We start from the raw sequence: 17,497 nt of genomic DNA, 5'->3' as shown, positions 1-17,497 counted from the left end.
TTCCAAACCAAATACTTTTGGCAAATTGGTAAATTTCAAAGAACTTCCGGAACATTTCGCTCTTCAACACCAACGCATTTAACTGCCAAAGCTACTCAAAGGAGTCTGAATGTGTCATAGCCCATGAAGTCAAAATCAACAAAAAGCACTTTGAAAGCAGGAAACCAATGCAGCCTTCCTGGAGTTTTTTTCTTCCTACTTCTGGAAAGTCGTGACGTTTAAGAGATGATTCAAATCTCAACAGTGAAGAATCTCACTTTCTGTGATATAATAAGATCTGGTGAGAGCAAAGTTGGTGGTGTAGATATCATGCAGTACTAGTTTGCTTTGTGGGTTATAGAATTAGAATCCAAGGAAGATGGTATATGGGAATGGGTTTCGCTTAATTTTTAGATATTCTCCAATTTAAGAATGTTACCAAAATGCAACTCATAGCTTAATAAACCCATCATCATCATCATCATCATCATCATCATCATCATCATCATCATCATCATCATCATCATCATCATCATCATCATCATCATCATCATCATCATCATCATCATCATTGCCAGGGTATTTTTAAAGGTATGCCTGTTCAGCACGCACACTCTGAAAAGTCATTTATTTTCAATGATTTTCAACCAAAAAATAAGATGTGGCCTGGTTTTCAATTGTTAAACCCAGTCCACGCCGTTCTGTTGAATAGTTTGTGTCTCCTTAGGTGCAACTGGGGTGCAGATTTGTCCTAATCAGCTCACAGAGAACATGCTGCTGACTGGTGACTCACAGCATCAAATGTGACAGGAATGAAATGTTTTGGCTGAGAGAACAAATGAAGAAATACGAAGGATACAGAAGCAGAGAGCAAGACACAAGACATCCGGCATCTCTACTATTTTATTGTGTCAGCTAATATAAAACCCTTATTTAATATTAATGTCAGGAAACAAAAAACATTCTTCGTGTTTTTCATTTCCAGAAGATTTTAAGCTAAAAAAATTGGTCAACTTTGTTCCACACAGAAACATTTTAAGTAGTGTACAGAAATCCCATTACCATTGACTTGAATACAAATCCAACTGAAGTCAAAGCTTCTCTGTATATTTGTCATTGACGTTAGCTTTATTTTTAGTATCTGCTTCAGCTTGGCTTTTCCTAAGAGCTGCTTTTAATTCTGCTGATTGAAATCAACAAGAGAACGAGAAGTTAAAAAAATAAATAAAAAAGAAACACTCTGTGGTGTATTCAGATTGCCTGCGGCGATGGCGACATATTTTCTACGCATCAAGGCAGAAATCGCTTTTGATTTCGATCTTTTCATGTGCGATGCCACACCGTGCTTCTGTGATTGCAGTCAGTCGGAAAGAAACTGGAGTGCTGATTTGCCTTTTTATATACATATTCTTCTATTTTTCATAACCGCTAATCTGTGGGAAAGTCTTTAAGACTGCACATCATATTTACCTTGACCGCGGCTTTCAGTGTTTTTGATTACAGTCATTCCAGTCAGTACGCTTTACAATGCACCCTTTTAAGCCATTAAATCATTAGTTACAAAAATCCAGGTTGCCAGCGTTAAAATACCAGCTGGAAAAAGACTGCAACTATATTCTTTCCCTTCTAGCTACAGGACTGGTTTGATTGAAGCAATTAAATCTGTAAGTTTGAATAGAAAGTAAAATTAAAGTATTTTTAAGAGCTTGCAGAGCTTTTGAGTCCATATATGTATGTTCTCATCAGAAACCAGCAATGGAACGTAAAAATAAGCCAGTTATCGATTTTTCTTTTAGAAAAATGAAACATCAAATTGAAATACAAATCATCTTTCTCCTCTGTGTTCAAAAACAGATGGGAGATTTAGATTTGCTCATATTTAAAATATTAAAGTAAAATAACCTTTTGTTCACACACCTAAACAGAAATCTATTTCTGCAGCCATCTTTCACTGTGATTGAAGGAGGTGTTGTTGCTTCTGTGCAACACAGGAATGCTCTGCCACATATTTCTTCCACATAAAAACAAATGTGATCTAGAATGTGTAAAATAAAGACACAACCATTTTTAATAGGTTTGGATGAGCATGTTAATAAAAAAATATCCAAATGTGGACATTGTTGGGCTATAGTCTTGTATTTCAGAGTAATATTTTGTATTTTAAGTTAAAAAAGAAATCAACTCAAATAACTACCCATTTATTGTTTGTTGTCATTGGACTCTGACAAGAAAATCTAATTTAAGACAATGGTCTATAGTCATGTGAAACAGCTAGGAGATCCTTTTAAATAGTGAGGTCTTTCAGTGGAAATGTTAACATTACATAAATCGTTATTTACCTATAGACAAATTGTTCCTTTACATATACACACCAATAAAGTAACCTTATTTTATCATAAAACAAAAGATTATGCACAAAAAGTGTAATCCAACTGAGAAAAATAAATGATGGCGCCCTACTTCCTATTTGCTTGTCTTGGATGAAATACCGTCAGTGAAATTATTCTTGTAGCCATCTACCAGTCTCTGACAGCCTGAGGGAAGTTTTTTTTCCCCACTCTCCACCTTCAGCTGTGAGATGTTTGAGGGGTTTCTTGTATTTACAGCCTATTTCAAGTCACTCCACAGTATCTCAGTGTGATCCAGATCTGGGCTTTCTTAACTCTCAGGCAGTCCTTGGTGGATTAACGGGTTCGTTTTGGGCAGCGACCCGCAGCAGATCTGGGGTTAGGTAGGCAGTGGATCATAAGGAGTCATATATTTAATGGTTTAAAGGAAATATTTGATGCTCAGAATGAAAATTTCAGCAGCCAACCTCCACTGCTAGCAGTCAAAAAACTGTGAAAAAATGAAGACATAGGGATAATAGATGTATAGCTTGTTATACCTGTGATAATAACTAAAAGATACAAATCAGTGTACACAAAAAAAGCAAAGCAAAACAAAACAAAAATACGGAGATTAAAAAAAAACATTATACAACTCTCTCTATATGTATAAAATACATACCCATCCTATTAAACATATAAAAATCTGCGTCCTTAGTAAAAGATAACATGAAATATGTTCCTATTTTGTTGGAAACTGAAATCGATATATATCTGGTCTTTTGAATTTCTTCAAATTAAAGGAAATAAAGGAAGAAAACCTTAGCTTTGCTATTTAGTTATTTTGTTAGTAAGCCTGCTTTTTAACTGAACTTTGACTTTATCAAGGCAACTTAGGAGTCTTGAGCAACTTGATGGGAACAATAACGTTTCCATGTGTTTTAAACTGTACAACAGTTTCTGCATGACTAAGCAAACCCATAGCGCAACACGGTAGGGAGAGGAAGAATAGAAATATCCTTTATTGTCCCCATGTGGGGGAATTTAAGTGTAACAGCAGCAAAATTACAGGAAAATGGAAATGCGCAGATTCACACAAAAGCAGAAAAAAGAGAATTAAAGAGTGCAAAGTTACAACCTCAGAAAAAATAACTACATTTAATAAAGAAAGATCTTTCTGAGATTAAAGAGATGAGCAGCTGAGCAAGGTTATTTAAAGAATGTACAAAATATGCATGTATATTTGTGAATGGAAAATCAACAACAGAGTGCCACAAATGGAAATAAATGTGCAAATAACAGCAGGAATATAAACACGTGTGAAGTTTGTTGGGAGCAGCGATGGTTATAAAGTCTAACAGCTGCTGGGAGGAAGGATCTGCAATAATGCTCCTTTGTGCATTTAGGTTGCAGCAGTCTGTTACTGAAGGAGATCTCCAGCTCTGCAGCAGCTTCATGTTTAGGGTTGGAGACACGGTCCATCAGTGATGTTATTTTTACTAGAGTCCTTCTGTATCCTACCACCTACACTACATCGAGGGGGAATCCTAGAACACCATTGGCCTTCCTGATGAGCTTATCTAACTGCTTCCTCTCAGCTATAGATTACATGCTGCTCCAACCGCCTACAGACCATGGAAGATGTCTGATGCCACCTCAGAGTCAAAAGAGGTCTTTGTGAGTGACCCCAGCACGCCAAAATATCTCAGTCTCATTTGCACGTAAAGTCTGCTCTGACCCTTCCTGTAAAGAGCATCAGTGTTGTCACTGCAGTCCAGTTTATTGTTCATTTGAATTCCCATGTACTTGTAAGAGTCCACTATCTAAATGTCAGTTCCCTGGATGTTACCCAAAGTCAATGAGGTGGGTCTGCGCCTGCGGAAATCCACCACCAGTATCTTGGTTTTGATCATCAGATTGTTTCACTGGCACCAGTTCACAAAGTCCTGCGTTCACTGTCCGTACTCAGAGTCACCCTTGCCTGTGCCCTCTGTGAAAGGTACAGAGTTCTTCCCACACAGTGGAGCTGAAACAGTCAGTTTCTCAGTCTCCTCAGACCACCTCTAGCTGTATGCGGGTTTATACACAGGCTGGAGATGAACCAGGTTGTAGTCTGAGCCCCCCCAGGGGAGGGAGAGGTAAGGAGCTGGATGTCTCCTTGGTGTTGGCATACACTAGCCCCAGCATTTCATTGCCTCTGATGTGACAGGTAACATACTGGGTGAAGGTGAGGAGAGTGGAGGACAGATAGAGCAGATCTCTGCCTGCCTGTGTCTTGGCACCAGTGAAACCCCTGTATGGATTTACTCAAACAGCCAGCGGCCTGGAGAGTATTATTGAGTTTTTCATGCGTATGCTTAATTATAGGGTTGCAGGAATGCCTAAAAGTGGTTAAAATAGTGTATGGTGTCAGAAATAAGCTAAGTAAGCATATTTTGACATTTAACTTTTTTTTTTAAATGGCCAAGGGCCCACTTGCCTAACCTGACTGCACTTCCTCAGTTTCATTTCATTGAGATGTTGCAGGGTCCAGCCGTTTGCTGTGTTCAACGTGTCTTCTGCTCTGGTGTTTCGTATCAACTAGACCAAGATTCAGCTGTAGGTTCCATGATGACATTTTAGGGTTGGTGGAAATTTCACAATACAGTAGTTTGCTTTTATGGTGAACTTTCCTGCCAGACCTCTGCATGTTGGTGTTGTTTTGAAACTTGTAAGATGCCACAATCTGCTTTCTGATGGCATCAGGCAAGCTGGGTGTGTGAGTAAATACATACATTTTTGCAAACAAATTGAAGGAAGTTTTTAAAGACTGTGTTTAGTGTGGGTAATATCGTTTAGAATATTTTAACAACTACTGGAGAACTCGAACAAGTCTAGAATATCATACAATTGTGAAAACGTACATTTGCATTCAGTGCTCTGAATATTGTCTTCGTGTTGTGTTTAATTTTATTAAAGACAGTATGGTCCTTCAATTTAATCATTTAACCAGGGCCCTGTCTGTTGTCTCAGAAGAATATATATATATATAAAAAAACACTCATATCAACTTTGGAAAATTTGTAAGCAAAATTTGCTGAAAACAATTATAACAAATATCTTCATCACCTTCCTTGCATGAACAAATATTGGTTATTATAAATACAATAAATAAAGGCCATATTATTACAGATGTAGTCAAAGAAAGATTTCTTTTAATAATTAACTAGCACATGAATAAGTGATTCAGAATCATTTGCACAGCAGCTGGAAGGAAAAAGGCGATACACTGAATATGAAGAGGGGGAAACTATTGAGTAACTCGTGTACCAACTAATTGCTTTTTTGATGAAGGGCTTGTTTCTCTTGTACGAGTTCAGAAGTTTCTTCAATTTATGCCGGCAGCTGCAGCTGAAAACATGTGTGAAGTTATGGAGACATTGCCCACATCAAGGTTACGTCATTAAACATTCAAAAGCTCTCAAACACTGAACTGCATTTGCTGAGATTCACTGGTCCTCGCAGCTTTTAGCCTTCAAGCCTAAAAAACTGCCAATCCAGTTTTCTGGAAATCCAACCTATAACCTATACTCCTCAGTTTTAACAGCATAAATGTTTGCATTAAAGAAAATTAAAAACAATAATAGTTTTAACAGTGACAGCTCTACATGTTCAAAAAGGTTTCAAGGCTTCGGAGATACTGTTGTGCGATATGAAACTGTGATCATTATCTGTCAAATGTGTGTAGGTAGAAAAACTGGTGATCATTTTCATGCTGATTTGGGGTTTTTAAGTGTAAGATACCCTCAAATCCCTCACCAGCTCAGATTGTGTATATGATAGAAGGTCATTGTGGACTTGTGGTTCACCACAAAAAGGCTGACACACCCTGCTTCAGTGCCAGCTCCGCTGGGTACAGCCCTCTGTGGAGTGCTACTTCAGGGACACTGAAGAGAACAAGGGTCTGCCTTAAATCTGCTGAGCAAGCCTGAGACAGTGGGTGAGATTATTTTTGGCCTGTGCATTTCTGCACAATATTATGTGCAGCCAGATTTAATTAGGTATTAAAGCATGTTTAATATTTGATGTGAAACACATCCTTTTAGGCCGTATCCTGTTAAAGTCATGTTGTTGCACATGATTTTACATTATTTGTGTAAGAAACTATATTTCAGGTTTTATATGCATAGTGTAATCATTCTTCTTTTGTGACTCTGTCAAAAGATGGCAAAGATATTTTTCTACCATCTTTTGTTTATCTGTGTTGTACGTTCTGTGAATAACCCCTCTTAAACTGTAGAAATATCATATGTTAGGTTTGGCCTGTAAACTGTTGGCCATAGCTTCATCAACACTGCTGAAATTTGTCTCATCATTGCTGTGCAAATATAATTTTTATAAATGAGACCCAATAAAGCTATTTATTTGAGGTCCTCGTGGCAAAAACGAAAACTCTGAAACCCTTTATCAAGGACCAAGAGATTTTTAAATTGCCTTTGCGTGTTAGTTTGATGCCAAAACGTACAAGTTACTGTAGTTTTCAGCTGGATGAGTCAGATGCTATTTTCCATTTAACTTGGAAGTCACAACTGGAAAGGATTTCACATTTGAGATAATGTTGTTGTTGAAAAAAAAAACTAGTGGGTTTCCCACATTGTTGTGTTCAGTGACCAGGCAAACGAGCAAAACAAGTCTAAACAGTGTATTTTATGCACCTAAACAGTGCAGCAACATAAAAAAATCTCTTGAACTGAAAACTATAAAGAATCTTCAGCTATCACTGTCAAATCAAAGTTGATTGTAACCTCGGAAGTTCATCTGATTTTTCTAAATTCAAACTTGCAAATTATTACTTCCAAGTTTAGTGTGGACACATACATATTTATTATATTGTCTGCATTAACAATGGGAATCATTAACAATGGCAATATTGTGTATGCAACACTAAAAAAAACTGTCATTTCACAGTGATGATAAAGTCAAGTTGATAATGCTTGGAAATGAGAAAATTGATAATGAAGTTTAGACGAAAGTTGACGCACCTGGTACCACAGATCACCTCGTCAAGTGTCCGTGCGCCATTCTGCATCAAATCCTCATCCTATCACCCCACAAGAATGCTTATAAGGCGCTCCTTCCATGGATTCTCCCGTTCTTCAGCTGAGCTTCGACCCTCCTCCTCCCCATCTCCTCCTTCGCACTCTCAGGCGTCATAGGGACTCCTTCTCTCCTCTGGCCTCCACCACCAGTGTTTGGACCCTTGGGGGGAAGACTTCACTAATCCTAATCCTAAAATGAACATCCAAGCTCATAGACATTCACAGCTTTTATGTCTTCTGCCAGGGTCCGAGCGACAAAGAACTTTTCTAATTTATGTCAAGAAAACTCTCTAATTGCCTCTTTTTTGTCTGAGTCTTTCCAGATTAACTTTTTTTTTTTTTAAACAAACTTGGTTGTTGTGTGGCTCCATGTTCCCTGTTAAAGATTTGATGGCAAAAACACAGTTTTAAAAAGTTACATTTTCTACTCTGTCACTTAAAAAATAAAAATATGAGAACATCCAAATTCACAATACCCATCCCTAGTTAGTATTTTCGCAAGCTTAAATGTTCGTTGTTATAGAACATAGAAGTCTGTCTGAAAAAGGCCTCCTTTTTGACGTACTGGGTATGGTCCCACCTCTCTTCCCACAACCCTGGTTGGATAATGAATGGATGGATGGATGGATGGATGGATGGATGGATGGAACCTGTGATATCATGTTTCTGTGGTACATCTTCTAACTCCTCATTCATGTAAAAATCTCTGATTCTCCCCTGTCTTTATCTTATGATATTTTCAGAGAAGACTTTAAAGGTTCTGTCGGGGATTGTCTTTTTGATATTTAATGCTGAGATTAATTTTGTGTGAGTAAAGCTCCTTGAGCTTGACCCTTGGATTTAGAAAGTATTTCATTCTTCCTTAACTGAATGACCTCCTCCTTTTTGTTTATCAATAGCTGGACAATCTGGACGAGCAGGCTGCACAGATAAGAAGAGAACTTGATGGTCGTCTTCAGATGGCAGACCAGATTGCCAGGGTGAGTCAGACTCTGCAGGGAGCCCTCAGATTGTTTTTAATATGCTTTGTTATATAGTTAATATTTCAGAAGTATGGTGTCACTAGTATAAACACCATAGTGTGAGCGTTAGACCACAAACAAGGAAAAACTACTAATGAGTACTTTGTATATGAGTAGATATTTTATCTGTCTTTCATGCTCTCCCAAACAGGGTGGCAAGTTCCCCAAATTTGTGTCTAAAGAGATGGAGGCCATGTACATCGAAGAGCTCAAGTCCTCAGTGAACCAGCTGATGGCCAACCTGGAAAGCATGCCGGTGTCAAAAGGAGGGGAGTTTAAACTCCAGAAGCTGAAGCGAGGGCACAACACCTCCATCATCGACATGGGCCAGGAGGACGAGAACACTCTCTCCAAGTCTGACGTGGTTCTGTCCTTTACTTTGGAGGTACTATACATTTTGGATCACCAACCTTAGCCATGAGCTACAAATAATGCCCTTTTAAAATGTCCAAGTGTTGTGCAGAGCTACATCTGCCTTAGTGTGACTCTAGAAATCAAAACAGACGAGAAACACTTCTCTGCTCCACACTAAGAATAGAAACAGACAGCACACCTGTTCAGACAGGCGACCAGACGGTGTGTGAAGAACAGACTGATGCACACACGTGTGCATAAAAACCTATTTACCTGCTCCTTAATGGGAAATGTGACTCATCTTGTTATCAGCTTGTCTCAGATGAGCTATCACAGCAGAACAGAGAGCCATCACACCTCTCTTCTTTATGATGCAGTGCTATTTCACAGTCAGGAAGTGCATAATGTGCTCCGACCTATTTCAACACAATATTCAAGATGGTGAAACAAATAAACTTTAATATCACAAAAGCAAACTGTATAGAAGGTAAGGGCTTGATATACTAAGGGATTCCATTGCTTTTGCACTTGTAAGATGGGAGCAAACTAACATCTGCATAACGCTGACAGAGAAGATTAGCAGCTGAAACAGCGCTGCTAAGTAAATAGCATCTCACACCTCATTACACCTGCTGAATTTGATAGGTGTGTTTGTCCTGGCATCTAATTAATGCTGGTTAATTCATAAATGATATAAGCAGGTGGCCGATGCAAATAATAATGGTAAGTATGGTATTGCATCATAGGCTTAAGACCAACACTCATCAGTTATATAAGATGCAAATCAAAAGATAAAAAAGTCCAGCTCTAGTGTTCTTTAATTTGTCCTGTCTTGGCAGACCTGAACATTATTAGTCCAAGTTATGTTTATGGTGCTAAATAATGCACATACATTTGTGTGCATCACTGCATTCCCCGTATACCAGAACATAAAGTTCGAAGGATCTTGAGAATCAAGGAAATGTTGGTAGAATTGAGAGTTTTGAGAACAAAATGTATATTTAAACAGAGTCCTTTTTCAATGATGGTCAATGACAATTAGTAACTGAAAGATGATTTTCTTAAAAAAACATATCTTGATTATTTTTGGGCTTACTTTTTGTCTGAGAACATCAGAGATGCAATTAACAATCTGTTAAATTTCCAGTAGAATAAAATTCAATTTTAAGCTGTTTTTTAACAACTTTGCTAGAGTAGAAAGCCTTCCAGATGCATCCAGCGATTTTTCAGAAGCAAGCAAGTCAGTGAGAAAAATCTGCAGAGCCACATGAGACATCTGAAAACCTTAAGGCTGACCTGGAGCAATAGTGGTTACAGCCCATACCTTTCATTTCTCAGACTTCTAAGTAAGGCTCCACGGGCAGCAACCAAGGGGCTCACCAGTGAAGATTGCATTTATTTAACTTAAACTTAACTTAAAATTTACCTCCAAAATGATGTGCAAAATTTTAATGTTTGTTGAACTTACTGAATACAGAGAATTTGATTTAGGTTAACATGATCAAACTTCCAAGTTAGCCAAAATTATATTTGTATTAATTTATTATCACACCACACATGTGTCTTTGGAATAGCTGAAATATTTAACAGCAGCAGGTGACAAATTTTGCAGGCCCCATAAAGACGTACAGTAGATTAATCTGAATATTTTATTGAAAGTTGACTCCGCTCCTGACAGCACATTTTTCTGCTTCAGGCAGCCCCACTGAATTTCATGGTTGCAGTATCACAGATCCCCTCGGCCATGGCAGAGCTGCAATGTAGGCACTGAGCTTATAAAGAGGAGGTATAGGACTTTATGTGGCAGATTATGTCTGCAAGCAGTTTTGAGGCTTTGGAGTTGCAGGGTCCATCGCGGATGGTAGCAGTTTTCACAGTCTATTTCAGTAGAAAATCAGCCAGGATCTATTGTACGGCGAAGACTCTAGCTGTGAATGTAAACAGTCATCGTGGCTCTAATAGTATTTCTGGATGGATTTTCTGCCTGCTTTTTTTTTTTGCTCTCCATCCACTCTAAAGAGATGAGTCCATTCTCCTGTTTTCCCTTCTCTAACACTTCTATGCTTCCCAGGTGGTGATCATGGAAGTGGTGGGGCTGAAGTCCCTGGCTCCGAACAGGATTGTTTACTGCACCATGGAGGTGGAGGGAGGCGAGAAGCTCCAGACTGACCAAGCAGAGGCATCCAAGCCGACGTGAGTGCACACATGGATGTTAGTTTACCACAGGTATTTATGCAGGAGTAAACAATGGTGTTTGAAAAATTCACACTCGGCCATTTTCTATTACATTTTATTACATTTGCAGTGACACATTTCCTCCACTCTTCATGGGCTCTCAGATGCCTCATTTCCCCTCAAAGGCGCTTTGCATGTAAATTACCACATTTAAAGGAAATTGGATTGTGCAGTTGCAAAAAAACTTTGATTTTATTAATTTCCTTTGAAGCATTTGGTGCAAAGCCGAATCATCTATTGTAATTGACAAAAGTAATATGTTTATCCTAATATTCCTGGTACTCAAAGTAGCTTTTTAAAAATGTCTTAAAATTCCTACATAACTTAAAGACGTAACTCTTTAATTGTGCCATTTTGTTAAAATTATTAAAGTTCTTCAAATTTTCCGGCAAACCCAAACAAACCATTTCAGCTGGGTTATTTTTTTAAATCTGTGAAACATGTGGTGGAAATTAACAATGTAACTCTATCAAGTAAGAAATAAAGCTGTTTGATTGATTCAATCTCTGCTCCCTTATAAAAACTGACACAGTTTGCACAAACCCGTAATGTTGTTAAGCTTAAAGTTTTTCACTTTTGTCACATTATAAGCACATAATCATTGGGATTTTGTCTGAAAAATAAACAAACTAAAAACAGCGTACGATGAAATGAAATGTTTTTTCTTAAGGAGGAAGCATGTCAATGCTGCCATCATAATCTTTCACAGTAGGGAAGGTGTATTCAGGGTGATTGGCAGTGTTAGTTTTTCACTCGACATTGCGAATTAAGTAGATGGAGGCCAAAAGGCCCCTTTCTTCTAGATGTTTCCTATGTCACCTGCACGGCTTTAGACAAACAGGAGTAATTTTGGCTTTCTTCTTACCAAACAACCATGAAGGGCCAGGTTTTTAGAGAAGGACGTCCAATACTTGCCTCGCCAAGTGGTTCTTCCACCTGAGCTGTAAATGTCTGCAGCTCGTCCAGATTTGCCGTGGACCTTATGATTGTTTGTGTTACCTGTTAACTTAAGTGAAATGATAAGTCTTCATAGTGTTGTAGTTAAGCTAAACTTTAAACAACGCTCTTTGAGAAATTTTGAAACTTGGAAAGGCTCCAAAACCTTCTCCCCAACCTGCCTGCTGCAGTAAAGTTTATTAAAAAACATTGAGGCCTTCAAAGAGCAGCTTCAGTTGTATTGAAATTCATTTCACTAACAGGTTGGATTTCCAAAGTCAGTTTGTTGCACTAGGTTTTATCTTGGATTATAAAAGGTGAAGGGCTGAATTCAAATGTGCCCTACAGTTTTCAGATTTAGATCTGTAAAAGCGTTTTTTTTCCTCATCACACTTATTGTACTACATTGTGTTGGTCTATCTCACATAAAGTTTACCCAAAGCCCTTTTATATTTCACATGTGACATGATGAAATGTGAAAAAGAGTTTTGCAAGACAGTGTACTGGTTGTTAATGCACCCCAATTAACCTCATTCATCATATCTTCAATGTTTAAATTTAGATAAATCCTTCCTCTACTAAAAATAGATTCTCTACTCATCTCAGACTCCAGTATGGTACAGTTCGAGTTATAAATGAGCCAACCATGAAATATTCATGTGATATGAGCTATTTTAAGCCCCGAATGTCTGCTATTGATCCTGCTAATACTAGAGACAGATTTTGTGGAAGGTACGAGAGAGATGGGGAGAGGAACTGGAAAAGAAAGAGGCAGTGAACGCTCTGTTACCACAATCACTTTATGCAAATTCAAATCATTAAAATGAAAGATGTAGCAGAAAAAATGCGGGTCCAGGTTGCGTTTAATGTTCAGCCTCTGGAAAGTAAGTGTTACAAACACTAAGTGACAGATAGCCGACAGGCTGTATGATGGGTTGAGTGTTTCTATGTAAAGAGCTCACATGTACACACATGCACACAAATAAAGTCATACGAGATGGATGTTTCCATTCAGACCGCTGCTGGTTGTTCACAAACATTAATTAAGCATGCTCAGCCACCGTGCTCTCAGGCTGACACTCAAATTACTGTTGTGATTTCACATTGAACTCTGAAGACTTGATGAATGGGCGGGTACAGTTTTTTTGCCCCCCCCCCCCCCATATAATGTATATTTCCAAGCAGATTGAAAATGCGCAACGTTTGATCCATTTTGCAGGAAGAGCGCTGTCAGAACCGGTATTAAACCTTCCGCTGAGCGACAAGGTCACCTTCATGCCAGCGCGTTGGTTGCACGTGAAATCAACACAACTCACCAGCGACTACTCGCTGTCTGTCAGCAGTTTCTCATTCTCTTGTACTCAGGAGCTGCAGCAGATGATAATGAATCAGAAAAGTTTAGAAGGGGGACTGAAAATGACATGCGAAAGCTGCATAGGATCACAATTAGAGTCCTGAAAGCTTGACAATAAATATTTAAAAAAATGTGGTTCTTACTTTAACCATTATACCTTATATGGATATAGTTCTGCACATTTCTACTTGTGTTTTTCTGTGCTTTTAAGTGGATCTGTGAAGCTGGTCTATTAAAAACGTCTTTGTTCCAACTCCATATTCCCTCAGGTGTTGTGTTATGTTCTTTGTTTGTTCATTTCATTTTCAAAAAGCTGTTTCATCCAACTAACTCTGACATAGTAGGAGTCGGGTTATCAGATTTCATCGAGCTCCCTCTGCAGCCAAAAGTACTTTGTTAATTTTTCTGTCTATACAAACTTTGATGGGGAAAATCTGTTTAGTTCCCATTTGAAACGTTTTTATTTTTGTCCATAAGAAGAGGCAGTCATTTTACTAAAGCTGCTCTGTCTGGTCAAACAATTGATCTGATGTTAAGAAACAGGTGATAGAATTTGGTCTAAGTGAAATAAATAAAATGTTCTTCTCAGGCTTCAGTAGTTGGATCTAGACATTATAAATTTCTATTGTGGCTAGATGTTACAAATTAGGTTTGTTAAAACTGCAAAAACAAGGATTACATAAAAATAATTGGCCTTTATTTGGGTTGATTTTATTTAACATTGACCTTTTTGATATGAAATAAGGCAGTTGTTGGATCGTCATGGTGGAGTAGTGATCATTCTTCAAGATCTAAATCCTCATGGCTGAAAAAGTGCTTTCATTGCTTCTATCTATAACAATGATGGTAGCAGCACTGGATCTGTTGCTTTTGCTTTCACCCAGTTGCTTAAAATGTTTTTGGTTTTTTTTGCAGCTCAGTCACCACTCATCACCCTGATGTTTGTTTTGTTAGCTTTCCTCCCTTTATCTGATGAATTACCCGATGAATTAAAATCTTTCCAATTAGAGTACAAATTTAAATTGGAGATAAAACTAGTTAAATTAAATTTATCTGTCTTTTAATTGGATCCTTTGTTTGTGTAAAAATAAATAGTTTTGATCTTGTGTTGCAAGTTTTAAAGCAGGTCCATAAGAGTATATTGATTATAACAGGTTTAATAAGGTCCTAACATCCTGAGGAAATGTCACAATGGAAAACAAAAAGCAAACAAATGTGACTAAGTATCCACATGGGTAGTGTAAGAATGCAAAGGAATAAAAACTGTCAGAAAATATGGGTAAATGAAAAATTACATCATAATTTATGATATCCGCCATAGTACAGAAAATGACAAGTTTTCCAGATATGGTGTAGCCCTAGTCTAAAGGTTTAGCCTTCAGTTAACTGACATCTACCCACACATATATGTCTAATTTCAGGAGTTGTTTTCCTGTTTTATTTTTGAATAAAATTAAGAAAAAATTAAATTTGCAGTGTAAATGTCGCTTATAAATACTAAACAAATAATTTTTAAAGCTCTAAAATCACACTAATAAATAGAAACTACATTTGATTAGACATTTCCATTGCATTGTTTGGTTTTAACTCCATATATGCCCAAAAAGTGTTTATTTTCTGTAATAAACTATTTTCTTCTCTTTAAGGTGACTACCTGTAAAAACGAATCTCAAAAGTTGTTTTTCTCAAACTCTCCATTATAATTATCTGCTTAACTGTTCACCATGAAACACAACAAACAGACCCATTATTTTTAATGAGGTTTTGTATCTTTGCTTTTCTAACTTCCTGTGGCAGCCAGCTGTGCTACAATGCCAGCATTAGCACATACATAAACAAGATCAAAATATGGAAATATGAGTCCCAGCCCTGGCATTATATTTCTGTGATCTATAGGAGTGTTTCTGGTAACGTTATTTTTGTTTGCAGTTCTGTTTATAAGAAATGCAATTTTGCTTCTCTGCTTTCTGTGTAAACTGTTGGGTTACGGCGGGAAAGATTTCAGAAAGACTTCCAGCCCTCCAAGCCTCACTTTCCACACAACTGGATCTCATGGACTTAAAAACAATTAGCTTTAACACCATAAAGAATAGCTAATGAGTTATAAAAATAGCCACAGTGCTTTTTAGACAACAAACATTAGTGGATATTATCTCTTGGTTTTATCTTCGCCATGACGTGGCACTAATTATCTGGATGGTAGTATTTCTGTTTAAAATCTAACATTTCTGGTCTAGCTTTAACTCTCTTTCTTCTAAGATAAGCTAAACTTTTTATGTTCCTTCTCTCTGTACTACAATATGTTTCAGGTAAAATAATCGAGAAGTCATTGAATTTGAAATGTTTCCAAGCTTGGTATTAACTTTGACTGTTCTAAATATTCAGGAGTAAGACTTGCTTTTTATTGACAGTTCAACGGGTGAGATCACTGTGTTACGGTGTTATGCTGTCATGGAAATTTACCTCTGGAGTGTGTTGTGCCGTGTCTTTCAGCTGGGGAACCCAGGGGGACTTCACCACCACACACCCTTTGCCCGCTGTCAAGGTGAAACTGTTTACAGAGAGTACAGGTGTTCTGGCACTGGAAGACAAAGAACTGGGCAGGGTAATACCTTTGTTCATTCACAATTCACAATTTTAACAAATTCAAACTCTCTCTGAACTTCACATGGATATGAGAGTTTACAGATGACTCAGGATCATGTCAGTGAAAACCAAACATGGAAACATACACACAGCAGTACACTTTCAAGTGATTGAACAAATGCTTTTTAGATTCAGATAAACAGTTTTAGATTCATCAGTGACTCAACTATGTACTGATTCTTAGGGTAGACGATATTAAGTAAAAATACGATGGTTTCACAATATCAAGCTATTTATACAATAACTAAAAACAACAAAGGACAATACCACATTCATGCTTAAATTTAAACCAGTAAACAACTTTTGTTTATACAACTTCAAAAATATTCTCATAGACTTATTTTTATGGTTATAGTAATTTTATCTTTGACATTTAGCAATTGTTTTTTTTTTGTTTGTTTGTTTTACATGGCAATACGCTGTAGAAATAAATACTTGCTTAATTTAGGTCAGTGGTCTCAAACTCCAGTCTTCAAGAGCCGGTGTCCTGCAACCTTTAGCTGCGTCTCTGCTTTAGCACACCTGACTCCAATGGGGCATTTCTCAAATGACGCCACATTTTCCCGGAAACAGCCCCGTTTCCCGACTGGTCGGACAGGAAGAGTGCAAATTACAATGACAACTTTCTAGAAGAAGCTGAATTAGTTTTTCTGGTATATAAAAAAAACTGAGGAATGTTTACTACATTCTCCATATGGTAAAAGTTGGTCCGAACCACTTAATTTGATGTTCAATTTAAAGCTAATGAGGAGTTGCAGCAGCTTTCTTACAGTCAGGTGACCATGCAGCAACAGGTAGAGGAGGGGAACCGTTACTCTGTGCTTCAAGGAGATGTAGAAAATTGAAGTCTATCATTAAAAAAAAGCTTTAACCGCGCCTTTTAAAAACCCTGGTATAATTTATTTTCCTTACAAACACCTCTTACTGTTTTATCCCTACATCATACTTCTTTTCAAACAAACAAAAAGAAGCATAAATCGGATGCTATAAAATAGCATCAGCATAACATATCTATGCTGATGCTATTTTTTTTCATAAGGTAAAGGTAATACAAAAGAAAAAAATAAACATTTCTCTTGAGTTCTGACATCACCGAGACTTTTATTTAAATCTCATCTGACTCGAGTTGACACAAAGGATGAGGGAGTTGAAAGAGAAATCAGTTCTCTGCCCTGTTTTTTTTCTTGCCTAACAGTGACAGGTATCTAAGAGAAGCAGTTCTGCTGGTATGCGTTGGGCCAGTGGCGCCTCAGATGTCCCTGTAGCGACAGTGACCTTGTCTGTGACAGCGCTCTTTGATCTCCTGCTGCAACACAGTTGGCAGGAAAGCAGGCTTCCTCAAAGCTCTTTAAGTCAGCAAAGAGAGATTAGTCCTCCTCTTCTTCTTGGAGGCAGAACGAAACAGTGTTCTTCTGTCGTTCCACTGCATCCCAATTTAATATTTGACTAGAGGCAAGCACACATAATCACCAGCCTCTGCAAAGACTAACGGGTGCTGCGGAATGCTGCACAGGAAAAACTCGGTGGAAATCAGCGTGGCAGATAAGTGCATTTTTATGTTTTGTG

At 37.7% G+C, this 17,497-nt stretch overlaps 1 protein-coding gene across 21 annotated transcripts in view; it reads left to right on the top strand.

Annotated features, from left to right (window-relative positions):
* Positions 1–17,497, top strand: part of cadpsb (Ca2+-dependent activator protein for secretion b) — a 126,692-nt gene that overhangs the window by 49,513 nt on the left and 59,682 nt on the right. For all 21 annotated transcript variants that reach the window (XM_036151396.1, XM_036151381.1, XM_036151397.1 and 18 more), the window contains exons 4-7: positions 8,284–8,364; positions 8,558–8,791; positions 10,832–10,953; positions 15,779–15,890. In XM_036151396.1, the coding sequence (XP_036007289.1) occupies positions 8,284–8,364; positions 8,558–8,791; positions 10,832–10,953; positions 15,779–15,890 (549 nt within the window). The remainder of the gene's footprint in view (positions 1–8,283; positions 8,365–8,557; positions 8,792–10,831; positions 10,954–15,778; positions 15,891–17,497) is intronic.

This window comes from Fundulus heteroclitus, chromosome 20 (assembly GCF_011125445.2).
Source record: "Fundulus heteroclitus isolate FHET01 chromosome 20, MU-UCD_Fhet_4.1, whole genome shotgun sequence".
Taxonomy (NCBI): domain Eukaryota; kingdom Metazoa; phylum Chordata; class Actinopteri; order Cyprinodontiformes; family Fundulidae; genus Fundulus; species Fundulus heteroclitus.
This window is presented reverse-complemented; position numbering and strand designations above follow the sequence as displayed.